We start from the raw sequence: 23,585 nt of genomic DNA, 5'->3' as shown, positions 1-23,585 counted from the left end.
CTACTACAGCAGTATTTTAAAAACTGAATTAGGGGAGTTTGTAATGTTTAGATACTGATTGGCTTCTGTTTTATAGGATAAGTCTGCAAATAGAAAAAGATGTATTTTCAAGTGAACTGGGCTAGCAAATACTCATTTGAAGACTGAAAAACAAGCTTTTGCATTTTGTTTTCCTGAATACTGCAACTGGTGCAAACCACACAGCTTCCTTTTAAGCTTATTTCAAACTTTTACATGTAAAGTAGGTTTTGATGGATTTTTCTGTAGTGTGTACCTCTCTTTACGTGTGCATACCAGCTTTATACAAGCACTGCATGAAGATGGGAGTGAAAACGGGTACCCAGGCATGAAGGTTTTAGATGTAGGACTACTCTGAGGAGCAATAAAAAAAGATGGAGCAGTAGCTCTGTTTACATCAAATAAGCATTTGAAAAAAAGTATTCTAAACTAAGTTTCTGTAGTGAGAAATCTTATGTATCCCAATATAAATCAACTCAGATGTTGGTAAGAGTGTGTTCTTGTAAGGGGGAAAAAAATGGTGATGTGAGAAACTCGAGTTAAACAGTGAATATCCAGCTTCACCTGGAAGTCTGTAGGCCTTGTCAGGAAGGGTGGAGTGGTGCCTTCTCTATGGAAGTGAGAATAGGCTCCTAACTGCATGTTTCTGTCTGCTTTCTTTTTTTTTTTTTTTTTTTTGTATGCATCACTTTCTTTTAGGAAAGAAAAATCAATATTGTTGTAATTCCTGTAAACATAAATGCTGTGCAGAGGGCTTCTGTTTCTGGCACAGGGTAGAGACAGCTCTTCCTGCCAAATGTAGACTTCTTTTCAAAGGTGATTTTGTATCCTCTTTATCTGATAGAGATACCAAAGACTTCTGCCAGTTTCTAGAAGCTACAGTGACAAAGCTGGCTACTTGCTGTGTTGCAGAGGACTTTGGTGTTTATGAAATTTGTAGTATTTCACGTATACTAAGCATCTCTTTCAGTAATTTTTACCTTTTCAGCACTTTCTAGAGCCATGTTTGTTATTGTTTTGGGCAGTGACAGAAGCTGCCATTTTATTCTGGAAGATATTCAAGATATGGTTGTTTCACCCTACAAGACCCATCTCTTCCTTCTCTCAGCCAGTCTCTAAAGAAAAAACACATCCTAGCACCTGCATGAAGAGAACAACAGTGACAAAGAATAAAAGGGAAAACTCCAGACACCAGGAGAGAAATAAAGCTATCTTTTCTGCTATTACTAGTAGTGTATTTTCCTTCAGTTAAACACTGATTATATTCACTAGTCAGTGAATTTGGCATTACAGAAGTAAATTGACTGACCTTTCAGAGGAATGATAAGCTCTTGATCTTTCTCTTGAAGAATGTTGCTTAATACTTCTGGAAGCATTCAGCATTGCCTCTATACCAAACCAGAAGTGTTTTTAATTTTGTCTTCAGCTGCCATAAAATGAATTAGCTGTTGTGGGAACACTGGGTTATTTGCTGTAATAGCCTGTACGTGTTGCTAATCCATCTTTATATAATGAATATTTATTCCTCTTTACACACCTACAGTTACATGTTTAACTTGGAATTTTCTAATATTTCTTTAATTTTAAAAATTATTCCAGTTTCATCTATCATATTCAGACAAGGAGTCCCTAGAGAGGGAGCCTAGAGGTGAATCCCAGCAAGAAGTCTTAAGACGAGCAGCCAAGGATCTTCCTATCTATACACGGACAATGTCTGGAGGTAAATAAGTGTTCAGGACTCTAACAAAGGCAGGTGTCTTGATGTACTACCTAAACTAATTTAAAAAGGGTTTTCAAGGGTTTGGATTGAAGGAAAGAAGTGTTTTTCATATTTCATAAAATAATAGAGTGGTTCAAGAACTTTGATTTAGCTTTGTGCAGCTACATTTATTCGGTGTATAAAGATTGTTGGGAAGTAAATTGCAGCATACAATTTAGGATTTTAAAGTGGACTGACAATGCCTTGCTTTTGTTTTCAAATTGATATTAACAAATAGCCTGTGCTACTAACAACCTGTGGAAGAGGCTGTAGCATTCATTAACTGTGTAAATTTCTTTTATCATAGGTTAAAAAAAATAAAACCAGAATCAGTGTCTGCATCTCATATATACCTAGATAGATCACAATAAGAAACTGTTACTGTTTTACTTGTTGGTCATTCAGTTGCAAGAACAAAAGATCTTCCAAACTAAGAGTTAATCTAACCTTACTCATATTGTCAGTTTTTGAATGCTGGCTAGCTAAGCAAATCCAAGAGATAATCTCACATAATAAATTAAAGCTGTTAGAATAATAGCTAAAAATAGCTATATTGTTGAACAGTCTGTAACATTTTTCCAGTCTAGTGAGGGTTTTGTGGGTTTTGTTGGTTGGTTGTTTTGCAGAGCTATAAGGCTTGGGAGGAAAAAAAAAGATTAGTATGATTAGCAGAGATGGCAAAAAATGGAGCTTTTTGAGTTCAGTCTGATAGCATCAGCATTGCAAGAAGGCTTTTGCTTCAAATGCAACTGCTTCTGATCATGCTGAAAGGCTTTCCTGGGGGTTCAGCAGGGCTGGCTGATAGTATTTACTTTTGCACAGAATTCAGAAATCAAAATGTGTAAATTTACATGGAAATCTAATCTTGGAACTTTTTTCTTTAGCAATCAGATACTGTGACAGATGCCATCTTGTAAAACCAGATCGTTGCCATCACTGTTCAGTATGCGACAAGTAAGAATATCCTTAAATAAGCGATTTTCTGAATTAATCAATTTTTCTCTCTTAGCACAGAGGCTTTTATTTTTTATGAGTAGATTTTTCAGGCTTAATATTTTGGCAGATACACTTTTCCCCCCTTAGATTTTCTTTTTTTAGATTTAGTTTTCATTTACTTATTTCTAAGGAAGTCTGTAGATTAGTCTAATTAATTTCATTACTCCCTTGATGCCACCATGGATTGCGTGGTCTTATACATTCTTTACATAATGGTTAAAAATTATAAATGTTAATGAAGAATTTTCCTTAAGCATGTAACCAAAAATAGCTGATTAAAAAATGTACTTCTTTTGTTAGAATCTGAATAAGCATCTTTACCCATCTCAATCTCATCATGATGTCACTTGTATCTTACCTGAGGTAATACACTTCACATCCTATTTTTTACTGGATAACTTCTAGGTTACTTTTGTTTAAAGAAAGAAACAGTCAAGCATTTTCCCACTTCTAACTAAAGCCATAAAATTAAGTCCTTGTTTGTCTCACACAAAAGAAGTTTGCATCCATACTCCCCAGAAGTCTGCTTTCTAATTTAATCTTTCTTTTGGCTGTTCTCTCTAACCCTTCTCCAGTTAGTTTGGATGTCTCTGTGTTTCTTCACTCTGGCCTCCCAGTGCTTTGTATTTTTAATTTGAGAGAAGACACTTCTTCAAAGGGGGGTTTATTCTTAGCTTTAAGGCTGTCCCAAATACTCTTCAGCTGATCACATGCTACAACACGATGGTGAGGTGGAGAAGACATTACTTTGTCCAGGAAGGCAGCAAGGCACTGAAAGAGAGGCAGAGTTGAGGCAGGAAGAGCATCTTGGTTGTGTTGTATGGAATGGTAGTTGCACTGTAAGATAGGAATATGGTCATGTGTGTTTCTAGTGAAGAAAAAAGGTGCCTTGTTATCCACAAAATGGGAGTAAAATTTGCAGAATGCAATTAGTTAACATATTTTGAAAAATACCTTTATTTTGTCCTTATCAAAATTTACTCATTTCAATCATATCTGATTTTCTTGTGAACATTTTATTAATGGAGAGTGATTAATTGCAATAGTCTTTGGGTTTTTTCATATAAGGTAATCTCTTAGAAACCTTTTATATTTGCATAGAAAGATGTATTTATTTCTAAAAAAACAGACCATGTTCTTGGAAATATATTTAGATGTATCACTACATAGTAATTGAATTAGCTAAGGCTCTGCCAGAAAATAAACAGTAGTTGAAAATCCTATTCAGACTGAGGATCAAATGCTAAAGTTGGCCAAATCGTGTAGGTTGCAATTTCTTAAATCATAAATTCTTGACATGTCAAATATTTTCAGTTTGGCTTATCTGCCATTTCTGCAGTTCCCTTGTGGGTAAACTGTATTATGTGAATTGAAATAGATGTATTAATGAAATAGATTACATAACACATAGTAAATATAGATAATTCTTAATCTGTAGGTAAATAATTTAAATCTGGCATGTAACTTTGCTTTTGACTTTTTTTTTTTTTCTTTTGATGATGCTTGGAATTCTGCTGGGGCTTTTTAAAGATGCATTTTGAAAATGGATCATCACTGCCCTTGGTGAGTGTACTATTGGTTTTCTTATGTTCTGATTTGGTAAAATACGCTTTTGTGGGGCCTGCCATGATGATGATGCTTCAGCATTCCTAGAGTTAGATGCATATGTGAGGTTACTGGTCTTGCAGAACTGTTGGAGTTGTTTACTATGTGTCTTCTTTTGTGTTATGACATACAGAAGGAAGTTCAAATATCATTTTTCTTGGACCTTTGAGTTAGGCACCTCTATGCTTTTACAAGTATGGATGAAGTAGACTTCTAATCAGTGAGATCTTCTTTTAAGAATTGCATATTTCTTCATTGAATTTGAATATTACTGTGCTTTAGTTGCATTGAAGGGTGAAGTGCTACCCTAGGCTTAAAACTAAAGGGCAAGGTTGTGTCTAGTTCCTTTTAACAAAGCTCCCAGGACAGCTGGAGTGGGCTTGCTGGAAACACCAGGTCAGCACTTCCAGTTTTATGAGTTCTTTGTTTTCTCTGATTCTTTCCCCCCTCTGCCTCCCTCATTTTGCTGCCGTGTCAGCCCACACAGTGGTTTTGTTCTCCCATCTTTTCTTAGCAGCCCTCAGAACCAGTGGATAGACAGGATGTGTAATTAGTTTTATGTCAGTTTGGCAGGTGTATCTCACAGAAATAATTAAAGATAATTGCTTTATAAGGTCCAAGTTTAGAGGATTGAGTGGTACATGGCAGTTCTTCACCATATAAAATGACCAGAAAAGAAGAATCCCCTGTGTTGGACAAACTGAATGGCAGATTGTTCTAAGCAGTTGTTTTGACACTTTCTTATATCAAATTCTAGGACAGAGGAGGCTCTGTCCTGCTGGAAGGGGTGCTGGAGTCCCCCTGTTTCTCTTGGTCCTGACTACAGCATCTGCCATAATTTGATTTTAAGCATCTCATCTTATTTTGCATCTACACGGTAGATACAATTGAAAGAAACAGTTAGCAGTGTAGGGCAGAGTTTTTGTGCTGTAGGGATAATCAGCATGTGAAAATTGAGGATGTTCAGTAATAGTAGTGGGCTTCTTAAAAAAAACCACAAACAACAGCAACAACAAACAAGGCCACAACAAAGCAAACAGGTAAAACCATTGAATGTGGAACCAATTTCTTAGAACAAAAAAAGACAGTTTCATTTTTTCAGCTTTTTAATAGCTGCCTTGTCAAAAACTGTAAGAAAACCAGTAAACAGTTGCCAGGCTATTTCTGACAAAAAACCAGAGAAAAGTATCTATATGACTACTAATATTCAGTGTTATAAACACTTCTTATAAGCTCTATGGTCTCTTCAGGATTATTTTGTGCTTTTACATGAAAATGTCCTTCATGTAAACTTCAAATTCAGAATAAAAATGCATTGTTTCAAATAGCTGGTTGTTGGTATATTTATCAGTTTGGCTCTTTCTCAGAAATGCTGGACTTCAAATCTAACCACTGTTCTTGAGGTTTGAGATTTGATGCTATGTGCTCAAACAGTACAATTGCAAAACCTTGGTGTTTACCTTCTCTTCAGTGTTCTGATGAAGGAGATTCTTTTCCAGTAAGACCTCTGCAGTCTGGGGCCTTGTCAAATTTGAAGGGAGCATAATAATTCATGCAAGTTTATTTTGACACGTGTGCCACATGCCATTGTGCCAAACAACAGTTACAAAGCAATCTATCTTTGATACAAGAAATTTAATCTTTGGAGAATAACATTTCACTTGATTTTTTTTTTCTCACATCAAACAGTGTCTTAAGTAATAGCAGTTCAAAAATAAGTATCCTGAAAGGAAAGTAGGATTATCATAGAAAACTTCAACCTGAATTGCTTGCAGTTTATTGTGGAGTTGCTTACTTTTACATATATAATGAAAAAGCCCTTTTCACTGTGGAGAATTTTATGTTCAGTTTTCTATAAGAATAAGGATGAGTGTATAAATTATTTATCAATACACAAGTATCTTTGTGGATGCGGTCTTCTTTTAATTGGCTGATCTTTTTGACAGCCAATTGAATTGACAGTATCAGTTAGGTTTTTTTAAACTCATATGAAGAGTTATGTCAAAGTTAGTGCATAGATAATTTTGATTAGCTTCTCGATGCAACCAAATAAAAGAGGAAGCAGTTTACCAATAAACTGCCCTTGGGGAGTGCTCCAATATTTTTTCATTTGGTGGGTGCAATATCATTATGTGTTTAATAGCACTCTAAAATTCATAATACTTGTTATGTTGTCTCTAATGGGAAGCTACTATGGTACTAAATGCTCCCTCATCATCAGAGTGTATACTACTTGCTCATTATCATGTATAAAAATCTTTGCAAATGGGAGGCAGGTGATCTTAAAACCCATATATGAAAATGATAAAATGAGATTTATTTTAACATTTAGATGTATTTCAAATGTCTTATTACCTATCATGTTGTCACTGATATGGAATGTTTTCTGCTCCAGAGTAGAACTTCTCTCATTTAATGTAAATATAAGTATTTTTAGGACTCTCCTATGAATGCTCTTACGTTTGAGAATCTTACTAAGAAGCTTTATAGTATGAGAAGTTTTAAGTATATAGTATGATTAATGAAGGAGGATCTGGATTAAATGAGACTGCTTTTATTCTCACAAAATTCAGTCAAATTTCTGTTCCTGGCTTGTTACTGTCCCTGCTGACATGCAGTATGCCTAATGGTATAATATGGATACTTACCTGAAAACTAAAAAAAAAAAGAGAACTGCAATCACATTTACATCAGATGTGCTGAGAAAAAGTTTCATACTTTTATTCTCACAAAATTCAGTCAAATTTCTGTTCCTGGCTTGTTACTGTCCCTGCTGACATGCAGTATGCCTAATGGTATAATATGGATACTTACCTGAAAACAAAAAAAAAAAGAGAACTGCAATCACATTTACATCAGATGTGCTGAGAAAAAGTTTCATACCATAAGTGAAAATATTATTTCAGTAATCTGTTGAAAGCAGTGTTACCAGGTAAAGTTGTTTGGGCTTTTTTGTGGTGGTGCTGTTTTGATTTGGGTTACTACACTAATTTGCAAATTGAAGCTAAATCCATTCCAGTAGCTTGAGGCAGCAGAGATAGGAAGTAAAACTTGGTTTACATGCTGGTATAAATGTTTTTAGAGTAAATAAGTTTCATTTAAACTGGATGAAAACAAAGAAAACTTTCATGACATTTCATTCTTACATGTCTATTTGTTTGTTTTTATCAGGGTGAACAACTGTGTAGGATTCTCCAATTATAAATTTTTTCTTCTCTTCTTGGCTTACTCACTACTGTATTGCCTTTTCATTGCTGCAACAGATTTGCAGTACTTTATCAAGTTTTGGACAGTAAGTACTCTGATCTACATACTGTCTTTAAGTGTGTGGAGTTACTGCTGTGCAAGAAATCTAAGATTCTAAAGGGACCTGCAGGAAAGCTAAAGAGATATATTCACAAGGACATGTAGTAATGGGACAAGGAGAAATGGCTTTAAGCTGAAAGAGGGCAGATATTGATTAGGTATTACAAAGAATTCTTTGCTGTGAGGGTGGTGAGGCTCTGGAACAGGTTGCCCAGAGGAGTTATCGATTCCTCATTCCTGGAAGTGTTCCAGACCAGGCTGGATGGGGCTTTGAGGAACCTGGTCTTGCTGAAGGTGCCCTCTGGGTGGTGTCCATGGCAGGGTGTTGGGAACTAAATGATTGTTAAGGTCCCTTCCAAGCCAAGGCATTCTGTGATTCCAGGGCATTGCATTATAAGCTAGTATCTCCTAATGTCATGTACAGAAGTATAGCCAATATATGCAATCATGGCCTCCATTTTTTTCAAATCATTCTTCTTTAAAAGACACTTCAAAGTTCAGACCTAAATTTCCGATTCTTGCTCTCAGTATTTCTCATTTCCCAAGAAAGGGCCTGTTACTTTAATTTAGATTTTGTCACCAACCTAATTGCATGGCTGTCTGTGCATGGAAGGTATATAATCCATTTCTTGATATTCTTGTAGTGTGGTGTGTTTGTCTATGTGCTGAATTTGATTTGGCTGAATATGGGATTATTAATAATCAAATGCAACAGCTATTTTCCCAATTCTAATAACTTTTTTTTTTTTTAATTTTCAGAATGGCCTTCCTGATACTCAAGCCAAGTTCCACATCATGTTTTTATTCTTTGCTGCAGCTATGTTTTCTGTCAGTTTGTCTTCTCTCTTTGGGTATCACTGTTGGCTTGTCAGCAAGAATAAATCTACATTAGGTAAGTAGATTTAATGTTTCTGTGTTTGACAGCAAAAAATAAATAATAAATGTATCTTATATGCATGGAGGTAATGGAGGAAGTGTGAAATTCTACACCGGTTCCTTGGTTAGAAGACTTGGTTAGAAGACTCCCAAGTTCTTCTGTTCCCTGGAAATTTTGACTCTTTCTCTTTCCTCAAAGAGCCAAGTTATTAATCAACATTCTTCCTCTCACTGCTTTCAACCCACAGTTTGTTAACAGAAACTGAATAAACTAAAAAAATTTAAATGAAATCAAGATAAATTCCTAATAAATGTTTGATGGACTACTGTGTGCTCACACACATAATGCTTGAATGCACATGTGTCTGATCACAAAACTTAGTAAATAAAGTCCAGAAGACTTCAGTGCCTGTTCTCTTCTGCATGCTGGACTGTAATAATGCCAATTTGCAATATAGTCATTAAAATTTTAAATCTCTAAATGCTCTCCTGTTGACGTAAGCTGATTTAAAGTAGGCCAGTGAATTGACCTGTTTCTTTCTGGTTTTGGATTTGTTAATGATGATTAATGATGATTTTGGTGATGAATAGAAAACTTTGAAAATAGGTATCTGTATCAATGGAAGAAAGCTTGTTTACTTCAAGAGTTCCTCTAGGATTTTTTGAGTTTCTTCAGTAATCTGACAAATCATTGACTTTCAATTTTTTACTGGTATTAATTTCTACCTAGGTATAAGTAGAGAAAAGTTTTATTAAAGATGATTATTTGAACAAAAATAAATTAGTGTTCTGTTTATAAACTGATCTTTTAATTTTAGTGCAAAAAATTTTTTCAGCAATAATCATAACGCATTACACTTCTAATTCAACATTTTGTGTTTACAAAACAAATGAAATCCCATATTGGTAATATAACATGTGTCCTGCTTACTTAAGTTACTCAGAAAAGATCTGGGTGTCTTTTCCCATTTTACTTTGGGAAATAGCATAATAATAATAATAATAATAGTGTGTTGTGTATTATAATATTATATTAATAATAGCTCAATAATATGTGAACCCTTAAAAATGCAGTAATTTGGTAATGAAGCCATGATAGCTTTAAGTGTGACTGTGCTTAAATCATCCTGGGAGTTCTTTTCCTAGCCTAATATGGGCATCTAAAAGGGTGCCCCCATATTCCCTTCCCCCTTGTTTAAAACCCATTGTAATTAATGCACACTGCATGTGGAAGGTCATTTCCAGCAGTTCTTGGCTAAGGTTTGACTGCAGAAGAGCAGCCTCAGCATGGTTCTGACATGGTTTGTGGGAGCTGTACTGTCGGACATCAGGACAGAGCTTGCCTGCTATGTATAGCCAATTAAGGGAATTAAATGGCTATCAGTCACTTGGTGAAAAGTGAATGAATTTTCTGCTTCAGGCACTTTGCAACACTTGAAGCTATATTTAGCTCTCTTCTCCAGAAATTTAGGTTGGATGGCCAGGGGGAATAATCTGGGTCTATGAGCAAAGACATTTCTTAATGCAGTGGTAAAAACACACAGTGTTTTCATACCCCAGTGTGTGTGTAAAGCTGGTCTTACTACTAAAGTAGGTTAACTTTTTATTCTATTCCATTACTTTTCCTGTTAGAAACCCTTTGTTTATGTTTTTCTTTCTTGAATGCTGTCCTTGTATAGTCAGAGACTGAAATCTTCATCTAAACATATCATGCCTTCTTAAAAACTGAGTTCCTCACTCTTCCTTGCCTTGATGAGGGAGGAGGGTGAAAGAGACTTCCACCCTTCCTCAGCCACTGGACTTGCTCCACACACACCGTGCCTGTGTAGCACTCACTGACTTTGGCTTCCAAGAGTGCTCTCACTCTCTTTCTCAGTCATTTGGGCAGTACAGCCTTTCCTCTTGGGTGAATGGCAGTGCAATTGCCTAAGTACTGGTGGGAGAGTAACCTGCAAAGAGGTCTCATTAATCTTTTTCTTTTAAGAGGTATTCAGAGCTCCCATATTTCGTCACAGAACAGATAAGAATGGCTTTAGTCTGGGCTTCAGCAAAAACCTAAGGCAGGTGTTTGGTGATGAGAAGAAATACTGGTTGCTGCCTGTGTTTTCAAGGTATGCTGTTCCTAATGCTTAATTTATTTAAACTGTTGAATGATCAGGATGCAGAGCGTTTGGGGGATGGTTAGTTTTTTGGAATAATATATAGTAATAAATCAAAAAACTTCTTCAAAGTTGAGGGATTTTGTACCTATGACACCAATTCTGAATTTTCCAGTTTAGGGGATGGTTGCTCCTTTCCAACTTGCCTTGTTAATCAGGATCCTGAGCAAGCTTCCACACCTGGTGGACTTAATGCAACATCCAAAAGGTAATCTGCTTTTGTTACCCAGTTCATATAGTTGATCTTTTTCTTCCTGTGCACATGTAAACATAATGATGCGTAATATACTTAAAAGTAGTAAACAAATGAAGACTATTCTTTTAATAAATCCAAGTCATATTTTAACAGTTAAGCTGTAAATCACGTAATCCTCAGATTTATATTTAAATTTATGGAAATGAGGTGGGGTGAGTTTTTCCCCTGATGTGCTTTGTCTCTGCTCAGTGACATCCCAGGACCTGAATTTTTCACACCTGCCTAACAATCAGTATCAGCAATATTCTTTATGCATACATGTGAGATGGTTAGTCACACTGCCTGTGATAGAAATCCATTGCCTTGCATGGCTTTTGGGGGATGCCTGCTTTTTCTTGTCTGGTGAAAGCTGCTCCATATAAGGGAATCATCCCTAATAGCACTTGGGCCAAAGCACAGGAAGCTGAATATTAAGTGTTGTTTCTGCTGATAATAGAACATGTTTTATTAATTCTTATCCTTAATGGACATGACTTCTTTAAAGTGTGGAAAGTATGCACATTCTCCTTTGAATAAATTCATATTGCATTCTTTTTGAAACGTTTGATAAGTATAGTGAATATGAGGTTAAGAAATGATAATGGAATCATACTGACAATCTTTTATTCATAAAAGAAATATATGACATTTCAGCTTGCTGTTTACTGACATTTTATCTTACCCCAGCATTCTGTAGCTTACGTTAGGAAAGAGATTTTGGAGATGTTCTCTCCAGTATTTATCACGTTTGTTGTAGTGAAGAAGAATATAGGTAAGAGTGCATTTGGGGCTGAAGTACATGTATTAGTATAAAATAGCTGTCAAATTAAAAATCCCTGTGCTTTTTAGATTGTGCTTGCACTTGTGACAACCACAGTGTAATGTATATAATGATAAAAAAGTAACGATTCATCAGACAAGAAGCAAGGTGAGGTAAGGAAAATACTGCATATGACAAATGTGTGGTAAGATGATGAAAACTTACTGCAGTTCACTAATGTTCTTTTTATTGGTGCTACAGTGAGAACCATCTGTTTCCTGCAAAGCCGCTGTGTGATTCCCAGAGCCACCTACTTACAGATGCACCATCTTGGCCAGAAACTGCTGCAAAGGCTGACAAGGGCAAAGTTGGTAAGGAGCTGACTTATGCCGCAATTATTTGTGTTGTATAAACTAATTTTGGAGGATGTATTGTAACAATGACCACGGTCATATAGTTTGTATTCATGAACCAAAATTCGTGAAGCTTTTTAAAAATACATGCTTGTAGGAAGCTCCATGTGTCAAGCTGCTGTGCCTTTCCCAGTTAAACCTGACCAAGGGATAGCAGAACGCTGATACCAGTAGGTGCTAATTATTTTTTAAGATAGGCCTGATTTGACAACCAATTTCTTATAAAAGAGGTGACACCTATTTGCAGCTAGTGAAAAGTTATGTAATAGATATGGGGCAGGATTTGACTTGGTAATAGAGTAATGACATTAAAATGATTGTTAATTCATGGTTGTATTATTTGCTGAAATAATGAAATTAAATAAATTTTCTGCAATAATGAAATCATGAAATGAGACCTTTTCCTGTGGGAATACTATTTTTTGTTTTTTAAGGCATGAGCAATCCTGCATTAACCATGGAAAATGAAACCTAATTTCCCTTAAAAGAAACATCTGAATATGTAAGGAAAGGTATGTTAATATTCTCTGCATTTATTATTTTATTTGATGATTCCTTACCATTTGAAGAATGCACAAAAGAAAATTACTAAAACACTTCTGTTTTCTTTTCTTCAATTAATTTTTTACCATGTATAGTAGCACATGAATTCATAGTTTTAAACTAAACCTCCTGTTTCTTGATGAGTCGTGTTTAGAAATTAGTTTGAGCTTTATACTCATTGGTTTTTAGGTAATAGTCCGTTATAATTATTATTATTATTCCCTTTATTTAGAAAGATACTGAAAATTGTGAGTATTCAAGCTGTTCAGCCAATATTTGTAAGGCTAAGTTTGAGAATTAGGCTGGTTCTTAACACTGAATGCAAAGATCATAGCTTTGTCTGCTAAAACAGGTAAAAGTCTATCAAATGATGAAGCAAAAAGGATTTGGTCTAATCTATGAGCTATTAGTGTCTTGCTCTGAGTCAGGTACTGAGCTGCATCCTATTTAATAGTAAAACCATGCTGCCTACTGAAGAAAAAAGGTGTCCATATGACTTCCTGAGCATTTAATCACCTGTTGTCAAAAACAGCTGATATTTTCTTGATTTCTTGCATTAATATCTTGCAATACAGACTTCTCAGAAAGCAGGTTTGAGAAGCAGGTAGTAAATTCTGCTAGGTACATAACAAGAGCTGACATTTACCCTGGGCTGTGGAGAATGAACACAATCATCACATTCACTCTAATACTTGAATATAGCTAAATCTGCCAAAATTTACGGAATTAAATTATTTTATATTTAAAACTGTATAAAAAGTTTGACTCCAACCCTAAGTATTTTTGCATACCAAATAATTGGTATGGAGGAGTTGTTCCAGCAAGGTCATTTCTTCCCTGCTGTTGGAAGCACCTTTTCAGTCATCCTGAAAAAGCCTCCCAAGTGAATGTCATTTATTTATGTGTGGTATGACTCTTGGACATGCTGTCATGGCTGTGAGGTTGCTCATGGAAGAAATGGAAGAAATGGAAGGCATGGAAAGTCATCAGGGAGCTGCTGTGATTGTTACTAGACCCATTAGGAATGGTATTGCACTGTCAAGGCAGATTATAAAACTAGTAGGTGTGCAGATACCAACAGATGGACCCATAGCTTGTACCAAAAAGTTCCCAAAAGTTCAGTTTGGTTCATGAGAGAAATTAAAAAACCTCTTGGCCCTTACATTCTGGTTTTGTGTTCAGTGATGAAGACACATTTCCAGATATAGATACATCTGCAAACTTGATGATGATGTGAAGTGTTAGAAGTGTTGAAAATGTGGGTGTCAGATGAACAGAGTTAAAGAGATGAGTGAAGGAAACTCAGATGGTGTCTGCAATTTTCACTGCTCTGTGTATGATATTTTAATAGAATATAAAACCCCTCACTTCTAACCCTTTGTTCAAAATGTAAAACACTGCATTTCTGCACTGTTTAATCCATCAGTTCTTTCAACAAAACAACAGCTTCTGGAAAAGATTAAATCGCTTACCTTCAGTTACTTTAATGTCTTACATGTCATCACTAATCAAGAGTAAAATATTGGAGACAGACTTCATAGAAACAGATTCTTGGATTGTTACAGAAGTAATACCATTAGTTGCAACTAGTTTTATCAGGTTGGAGTTCTACTTTCTGAAGTCTTAACACTTTATTTACTTAAGTAATAGCTTTTAAACTTTATATCTTTCTTTGAAGAGTGTGTATATTTTATTGGAACTTTGTAATTCCCATTACTCTGAATATCAAATATAGTCTGTGACTGTTCTAAATATGTTAAAAGTGGGTGGATTTTCCCATCAGTTTAGCTTGATAAACATCTTGTGCTCTTTTTAAATTATTTTCTTCTTTTAGTCCAGTCTGAGAAAGAGTTGTGTTTGCAGCCAGATTACTTCACTCTGTAGGGTTTGGGGGTTTTGTTTGGTGTTGTTTTTTTCTTTTTGGATGCATCCATTTTGGAACATGGCTTTTTAAAGAGAGACTACTTTCAGAGGAAGTTATGTTCCAAAGAGTAAGTCTAAAGTCACATAAAGAGGCTCCTGGAAGTTGGTTTTGCCTCACTTGGATTCATGCACTTTCAGAAGGGTAGAAAGATGTGGTAATTCTCTGGCATGAGCATAAGCACCAGATTGGTTGTACCCTTGGCTCTGAGATATTTCTATGTCGCAGTTAAAACTTTCTGGAGAAGTAACAAAAAAGATAGATTACATATATGTCACATACAGTTGCTGGAATAAGAGCATGTGTATAAAAACTTCTTTTAGCTACTTCACATGTAACTTCATTACATTATTGTCAGTAAAGGAATTATATTTGTTCCTAGGGATTGAATAGAATAATTTTAATAAAGCTGCTGAAGTCACCACAAAAACCAAGTAATTTCATCTTAGATATGAAAAATACATGCTGCACCCCTTGCCAATGTGTTAGAATTAGAATTTCTGTCCCACTGAAGGATCTGTTCAATATCCTGTATCCTATAATCCTTCATATTTCAGCAGAGGACTGATTACCGAAAGTGCCAGATATAGTTTACACTAATGTAATAGAGAATTTTTTTTTTTGGTATCTGGAAATAAAAATAGCTCCTTTTATAAACTGGTGGCCTGCTTGCTGTGTAGTCAGTACTTACCACTGTCATCCTGAAGTAGATTAATAACATACCTGTGAACAGTCTTACTGGGTTCCTCTTCAGGGTGGGATTTTTATTCTGCTGTTAGTCACTTTCCCCTTCAAGTTGATGAGACTTGTTACAATAACATAATTTTAAAGTATTCTTTGACTCTAATAATGTATTTTGTGATTAATATTCTGTTTCAGTTTAAGAACAAGCTGTTGTTGGAAGGAAGATGCATTCTTCCAAGTATCAGCCCTGCTGGCCAGCTACTCCTGTCTGCTCCTCTATGGATGTACTCAGAAAACAAACTGACAGATGATTAGCTGTCTCCATGTCACTGCTTGAAACACGAAACTAAACATACTACTTCTGAACCATATAAAGGATGTTTCAACTTAAAATTACTGGGTTTGAATGGTGAAGGATGATTGAGTACTAGAAAGTGGTACAAAAGCAGAGTCTGCGTTTACAATTGTAAAAATTCAATGGCTGGTTTTACTTTGGTATTCAGCACAAGAAAAATGTGATGTGACCTCCTTACTATCAGTTCATGTTCTTGGCTTGGTTTTGAAAATTCACCTTTTAATTCAAATTGTTGTTAAGTAGTTGACTTTAAAATCAAATTTTTGCACTACTGGCTTTATGAACTGGGAGAACAGCCAGTGTTGATTAGGAATAATTTAGTGGCTTGGTGGACTGTATTTTCTTTTGAGCCCTTGATAAGCAATTTTTGAAGAAGACCTAAGTGAAGTGTCTGACTGGTTTTGGAACATTTTTTGGAAAACATTATTGTAAAAGCTCTGTTTTCCCAAAGGTCTGTACTACAGATAGTTGGAAAAGTTGTTGAGAGGGAAAAAAATCCTTTGGTTAATTGACTGGTACAGTGGGCCACTGCTCAGTGATGCAATGAAAAGCCTGTGTCCAGGGGGGTAATACATAAATGAAACTGGCCAGCTGGGATTTTGATGGAAGCTTCACAGAACAGTCCTATGAAATGGGATTTTATTGTCCCATTTGGAGCTCTTACCCCTTTGGGAAGCAAATGTTGGCCCTGAACTTTAATCCAAAAGGCTTTCTACCAACCTGTGTTAGTTACTGAGGGCCACTGTCTTTCAGGCTCCTAATTTCCTATTAATCAGTATTTGTCTCAGATCTCTTTTTTCACTTTTTCTTCAAGACACTGCCTTTCTTACTGCATAACTTCATGAATACCATGTGCAGTCAAGGTGACTTACTGCTATAACTTTTGATATTTGCATTTACAGGACAATGGACTTTTGATTGCAATACCAAAAAGCCAAGCTGCTGTACATAGGAAATCCCATTTAATTAAGTTAGGAGCCAGCAGCTTTCTTAGGATCAGAGTTTACTGACCAGAATAAAAGAGGCATTTTTGGCTTTCAAAGTCAAGGAAGTTTCAGCAACACAAATCTAATTGTCTTGTGCCTTTTGTATACACTACATTTATGGTATCAGTGTTTACATTTAAATGCAAATTTCTATTCTGAAAACAATTTTAGGAGGAACTCAGTTATGCTTTCTAGGGGGCTAGATAAAAAGACAAGTCAAAAAAAGAAAAGTGAAAACCTCGGACTATGCTGAGTTCGGTTGAAACAGGAAAGTACTTATCAAACCTGAATTACTTAGTGGGTTGGTTCACAGTGTAAAGATGCCAGTCGTTTGTTTAGGAAACTGGCAGCAGGACTAAGTGATATAATTCTGAAAGCAAAAGATACTATCATTAACTCTCCTACCAGCAGGTAACTTCAAAATTTGTCTTTCTTGGGTTTGCAGCTTAAGTGGTAGCTGTTGTAGCATAATGTGGCGCTTTTTTTCTCTAGTGAGGGAAAATGTATTTATTTTACTTTTTTTTCTTTTTAATCTAAACATTTTACCAGCCTGAAAACATCTGTTTATTGCCAGAAGTGCCAGAGTATGGATCCCTTGATGTAGAACACCTTTTTTAAACTAGCATGAAGGTAGCATACAGTTTACATTATGCCTGCAGACATCTAGTTACCAAAAGATTTTTTGCAGCTCTTTATTCGGTGTTGTTCTGTCAGCTTACCTCATATTCGTGTTTGTTTAAAGGCGAACTTGTCAAGGGATAAGGGGGAGAGGGAAAATATATTTTTTAACACTTCAGGTTCTCTATCTGTAGAGTCTTGTTTTTTATGCAGTTAGTCACAGGGTGGTTTATCATGGAGCATGCATTTAAAAATACTGAGTAGAAAGTTGAAATTCAGCTTCAGTGTGTCTTGCACCATATTTTTATGTAAAGACAAAAGATTTCTTCCCCAGCAAAACACATCCTGGAAATGGATCTCTCTTGTGTCGGTTTCTCTGTGTCCAGGACTCTGAGATCTCTCAGTGAGGCTGGGGATCAATGTAGAGAAAGGACAGGGATAAGGGATCAAAAAATGCCTGGCTTCTCCATGTCTCAGAAGTCACACTTGGAAAGCACAATAGCCCTAAATAATCTGCAGTTTTGTTGCAGCCAGAGGCTGTCCCCCTCACAGAAAACTGATGGAGGCATGGGAAGCAGGCACTGATGAAGGGAGGAGAAAGGGAAAGAAAGGATGGTAGCTCAGATGTAAACATTGAGCACTGATCTGAGCCAGGGGCTACAGGTACATCTGCTCTCTGGATGAGCATGAGCTGTGTCTCCATGAAGAACACTGTCAGCAGGCTTTGAGGGTTCCTGGCAGTTCTCACTGTGTAGAGTATGGACAAAATCGAGTTAATCATGGTCCAAAGTATAATTTCTGATGATATGACTCTACTCTTGGCTTTAAACTCTCTAATACTTCCTGTAACAAAGTGAAAATTCTCTTTTTGACATACTGACCATTGTCAGTGTTACAATGCATGCAGGAGAATTTGTGAAGAAGTCAGGGTAGCAAGGATGCAGTGTTGTTTGTCTGCATACACTGATTCTCCTGTCCTTTATATTCTTGCTAGGCACTTTACTACAGCCTTTTGCCTAATTTCTGTATTTTTTTTAAGGAGTGCTTTTTACCTACTGTACAGTTACTAATCTACTTTTTTGCTAAAAAGAAAATAATATCCCTGATATTTGTCTAGAGGTATGACTGTGTTTCAAGCTTTAGTGGAAACTGGATGAGTTCTGCAGACTCCTCAGACGGGCCTGAGTCCCAAATGACAGCAGAGTTAAATTTATTTTGTATCTATGTAAACAGTCATGTGAACCATAGCTCCCTACATTTGTAAAAAATGTATTTTATTTGTAGGTTAGAACAAATCCAAAACATCTGCACCAGAAGTAGTCCACACATACTCTATATCAGTAGATGTACTGGCGATGGAGTACTCAAAGTCTTCACAGAGAACTATTTTTGTTAAAAAAATGGAACACAATCTTTGTGAGCAGTTAAGATAGAGTTGCTGTTATGCACTTTAATTCTTTAACTTAAGAGAAAAACACTGTCCAGTTTAGGTTACAGACTGTAAGTTCTTTAGTAGCCTATGGCTGGGCAGGTAATGAATGAAACACAAAACCACAGAGTGGCAAAGGTTGGAAGGGACCACCACTGGGGTTACCTGGTCCCTGCTCAAGCAGGATCATCCTCGAGCACATTGCACAGTATGAAATACAGATGGTTCTTGAGTATCTCTTGTGAGGGACACTCCAGAAAGGAAACAAGTTTATTTCAGTGTGTGGAATGCTGTAGCTATTTTTCATCATTATTTGGACTGAAACCTAATTTCCCTTAAAATAAACATCTGAATAAGTAAGGAAAGGTATGTTAATATTCTCTGTATTTATTATTTTATTTGATGATTCCTTACCTTTGAAGAATGCACAAAAAAAAATTACTAAAACACTTCCTATATGTTTTCTTTTCTTCAAATAATTTTTTAATTAACTGAGAGTTCTTCCCCTGGTTTGGTTGACTGGTGTTTGGAGGGGTGGGGGGAAATACGTTTCTACATAAATTTAGTGTATAACTTTGCCACGTGTTAATGTGTTGCTCACATAAATAAATGCTTCATGTTCAGCATGCCATGTATGTAGTAGTCATTGACACACTACTACCAGTTTTACTAATGGTGTACCTCAACAGCAGAACATCATCTCTACTAGGGCTTCACTGACAACATAGCTGCTGTAAATGTTCCCCCTCACCCCTTCACCAGGAGTCGTGGACTTTTGTAGGTGTATTTCCCTTCTCCAAGGTTCACCCCACAATGCACTGACACTGGAAGGGGTTGAGGAGCCAGTTCTCTTATCATCTCTCATGGGTGAAACACTCTATGCCTTTATGCTGGCAGAGCAGACAGAGCTGCCCTCCTTTTTGAGTGCTGTTGATGGTCAATAAGTTGGAATTTTGTTCCCCAAAAAAGGGCAGGGGGGAGGTGGGGGTGTCTTCAACCCCCTACACTTTATAGAAGTGAAAAGGAACAAGAAAGATAGCTACTAACCAGGATTGTCACCACAGTGCACCTTTGCTTCATGAGGGTTCTCCAGTCCCTGCCAGGCCAGACTCTTCAGAGCTGCCTTTCCTAACAGCCCTCCTTAGGAAAGTGCTGGATCCACCTCCTGTGCAGAGAGGAGTGGGACTGTTGGCTCAGGGACCTCTAAAACTGCAGGAACAGTTACGTAAAGATGAAAGCAGCTTTCACCTCTACCACTTCAGACAAGAATGCAGTACATGGTCCAAGCTCATCCTGTTTTTAAAACCCTTCCAAAAATAGTGGTATTGAACCATACACAAACATTCTCTTCCAAAACAAGATTCAAAAGAATGTGCTGCCATGCAGTGGGGGTGGTGGGATGTCTCTGTTGCTATTTCACTTGCATCTACCACCTGCTTAGCAGTGACCTTGTAGTAGGATGGGAAAAAAAGGAGCCTTCTGGTATGAAACTTGGAGCAAGTGACATCTGACATAACCTAAGGAAAGCCCTGCCATGTTCCCTCGGTAATTTTTCACTTGTTCCTTCTTTAAATTTTGTATTATCTTTCTTTCTCTCTTCTCCTTCCCTTCCCTAGAAGTCCAGACTGAAATTGTTAAATGTGAAATGTGCAATCACTAGTTTGGTTCTTTATTATTCTTCCTACCAAAGTTGATTCTTGCTAGGTAATTGCTTCATTTTTCCAAGTTGTCACTCATCACTGAAATACAGTAACTCAGTCATTCTGAAATACAGTATTTGAGGCACTGATCACATCCTTCATCCTTGATCACTTTTATCTCAAGCAGATGGTCCCAAAAGTTTGAGTGCAGCAGTTGGAAGATGTGCCATGAGCCATCTCCCCTCTCTCCCCCTCTGCATGCTCACAGTTTAACTGATTGGCATAACTGGAACAGACTCAGCACTTCCTGACAGTCATCACTTTATGAAATCACTTTCCTTTTTTTTTTTATATCTGCAAATAGAATAATTCTTAGTTCACTTAAGAAAGAGCTCCTGTTGTAAAGGCAAAAATAGACAACACACACACACTGTAACAGCATGAACAACAGGAACTTCCAGTTATTTTCTCCATCACATCAAGAGATTTAACTGGCCAGTGTTTCAAACAGATACAATAGTAAAAATCAGCAGCTTCCTATAAAACACTATCATAGATACTACAGCTACTCCCCAGAGCATGCAGAGGGACAAGAATGAAGGAAACAGCTTGCCAAGCTCAGTTACACGATAAGAAGTAAAGAAAGGGTGTTGCCAATGCCACCCCAGCTCTGCTTCGCTGTCCTGCAAAAAAGAAAGCACATTTTCTGTAACGCAGCTTAAAAAGTTCATCTGCTGCCAACTTCTACCTGGTACACAGAGAAGGGAAAAGGCTTCCCTTCCCTCTTCTCCAGTTCTCCCTCACATTATACAACACAATTAACTGAGCCAAGTGTCTTATGAGCATGGGAAAAAGCACTCTTGGGCAAGACAAGTGTCCAACGGAGGCAAGAATTGGTAGCTCATCTCTGCTGGCAGCAGAAGGACAACACCAGCCCCTGCAGAAATCAGATCTTCACGGCTGGCATGAATGTGCAGATTTATTACCAACCCAAGACTGCTAAAATAATGCAGGAGAATCACCCTTATTTCACTACTTGTGTGAAGTAGTGCAAGAGGGAAATAGACACCAAATAAGCAGCCTCATGGAAGAGGGAAATAAAACAATTCCCCATAAACCAATCAAGGTGCCCTAAACATAAGATATACCAAGAAAAAACTTCATGGTATGAATAGAAAAGTATGCAGAGATAACTGATTTTACTCTATGTAAAAATCAGGATTTATTCTTTGTGAGATTTTGCTCAAACTCAACATTTTAAAGTAGTTAGACAAATACCCACAATTCTACTGGAAGCTTTTGGCTTTCTTTGCCATCACACATCATTGATGTGGTGGTGTAAAATAAAAATCTTGAGAAGTCTGTTTTATTTAAAATTTCACTTAATTATTTTACAGGTTACTAAACTGCAATGAACCCACACCACCCTAAATCCATTGACACGTGATTATTAAACTTCCAGCAAAGACATAAAAAATGCTTCAGTATAGGAGTGTTTTCTTTCAGTGCATGTTATTAGTTAATTCAAGGTTGAAAAACCAATTGGGAGTTTAAAAGAGAACTCCAGTTTGTTTTTATACTCCTAATCCGATCTTCTTCCACCAAGGATAAATCTTCCTTTTTCCAGACAATGTCACACGTCCTGCTTCCACCTTTCCATGTTTTGAGCTGAATCAGAAGCACCTTGTTCATGAATGCAGGCTTCCTGCTACTTTTCTTGGATTTTCAGAGTAAGGGAATGAAGCATTCTTGAGCATGGAATAACCAGACAGATAAGAGAAATTTCTTGGATGTCAAGAGTTTATAGGTCATCAGCAAATTTATGTGGGAAAAGCCTTAAATACTCTGTGTTCCAGACCTATTTTCCTCCACTTCAAGAATGCTTCTTGCCTAGTTTCAATGAGCAAAGGAACTAAATGCTTAAAATAAAAATTATATATATTAAAAAAAATAGTGTCAGAGAACATAAGGTTCCTGGAACACTCATCTGACTCCAGAAGCCAAAAATACAAGTGGATTAAAAATAGAAAGATCAAATATAGCAGGTTTTGATATTGCATTTCTTCTGACAAACCCACTCAACAACAGTGTATTTTAAATGGATTGGGAAAAGCAGAGGCCTAGAAAGAGAATTCTTGTCTCTGAACAAAAAGGTGCATGTCTAGACAGCTGGAACTGTGCCTGCACATTAATTTTTGCAAAAGCAATTAAAGCTGGCCACTTTGGAAACAGATTTCAGGCTCTGAAGTTTACATGTAATGGTCCTACACATAAGAAATTACTTTTTTCATAATCTCTACAATTCACAATTTAAATCACTCCTTAATGGAAACTAAATCTAATTTTGCCAAGGAAATGAATGATGCACAGATGTCTCCCCAGCTGCAATCAACTCTCAACAGACACAGTGATCAGACCAAGCGTTCTCTCAAAGAATAAAGCATAATCTGTTTCATGCTGACCAGTGGCTTTTGAGAAATGCTTTTGTTACTGAAAAAAAAGTCAAGAGTAGAATTCTTTGAAGTAAAATACTGGTCTAGTGGAAGGTGTCCCTCTCCATGGCAGGGGGGTTGGAACTAGATTATCTTTAAGGTTCCTTTCAACCCAAACCATTCCATGATTCTATGACAGGAAGCAAAGAAAAGCACAGCACAGCATATGGGATGCTCAGCAGTTACTTCAAAAGCAAATCCCCATCGGCACTAGAACTTTTACTGTAGGCACACATGCAGAAGGCTCTAAAAACTTCCTTTGATCCTCGATTAAAAACCTACTTCAAAACAAAAACCCATTAAAGTCCTTCGAAGAGTCATTCTGCTCAAGTTAACCAGATAGCTGTATCCATATGCTTTAGGCAAAGCTACTACTTTAAAGCAAATGCATCAAACTTCAGGGGCTCTTCATTCCATGTCTATGCAAACCCTGGAGGCCACAGTAGGAATTCATCCTGCTTTCACTATCATGATCTTAAAGCCAAAGACAACTGAAGTTAAAACAAGTCACGATCATCTAATGCATAATGGTATATAAAAGCACTAATGTGATTAGGATGCCTCAGAAGTAAATTGCAATCACCCCTCTTCTAGCTCAGGACAGTAGGAATTAAATGACTGGAAACCCATGAACACAATTCCTCTCTGAATGTGAAATCAGTCAGGGAGCAGTGAGTTAGATTCCTCTACGTCAGCATGTAGAAAAGAACTATCATGCCTAACAAAACAGAGCTGAACTGACTAAATAATCACATTCCAGGAAAAATTTTGCAACAAAACCACCAGTCTG

At 36.7% G+C, this 23,585-nt stretch overlaps 1 protein-coding gene across 4 annotated transcripts in view; it reads left to right on the top strand.

Annotated features, from left to right (window-relative positions):
• The window catches only part of ZDHHC2 (zinc finger DHHC-type palmitoyltransferase 2), a 34,038-nt gene extending 14,744 nt beyond the window's left edge, over positions 1-19,294 (top strand). For all 4 annotated transcript variants that reach the window (XM_059844735.1, XM_059844736.1, XM_059844737.1 and 1 more), the window contains 10 exons: positions 1,618-1,738; positions 2,662-2,731; positions 4,304-4,336; positions 7,550-7,670; positions 8,444-8,576; positions 10,545-10,671; positions 10,835-10,927; positions 11,976-12,085; positions 12,562-12,639; positions 15,471-19,294. In XM_059844735.1, coding sequence (XP_059700718.1) covers positions 1,618-1,738; positions 2,662-2,731; positions 4,304-4,336; positions 7,550-7,670; positions 8,444-8,576; positions 10,545-10,671; positions 10,835-10,927; positions 11,976-12,085; positions 12,562-12,602 — 849 coding nt within the window. In that variant the 3' untranslated portion in view covers positions 12,603-12,639; positions 15,471-19,294. The remainder of the gene's footprint in view (positions 1-1,617; positions 1,739-2,661; positions 2,732-4,303; positions 4,337-7,549; positions 7,671-8,443; positions 8,577-10,544; positions 10,672-10,834; positions 10,928-11,975; positions 12,086-12,561; positions 12,640-15,470) is intronic.
• Positions 19,295-23,585: the final 4,291 nt, after the last annotated feature.

The sequence above is a fragment of the Haemorhous mexicanus genome, chromosome 4 (genome assembly GCF_027477595.1).
Source record: "Haemorhous mexicanus isolate bHaeMex1 chromosome 4, bHaeMex1.pri, whole genome shotgun sequence".
In the NCBI taxonomy this organism is placed as follows: Eukaryota; Metazoa; Chordata; class Aves; order Passeriformes; family Fringillidae; genus Haemorhous; species Haemorhous mexicanus.
The sequence above is the reverse complement of the archived record's forward strand: the minus strand, read 5'-3'. Positions and strand labels throughout refer to the sequence as shown.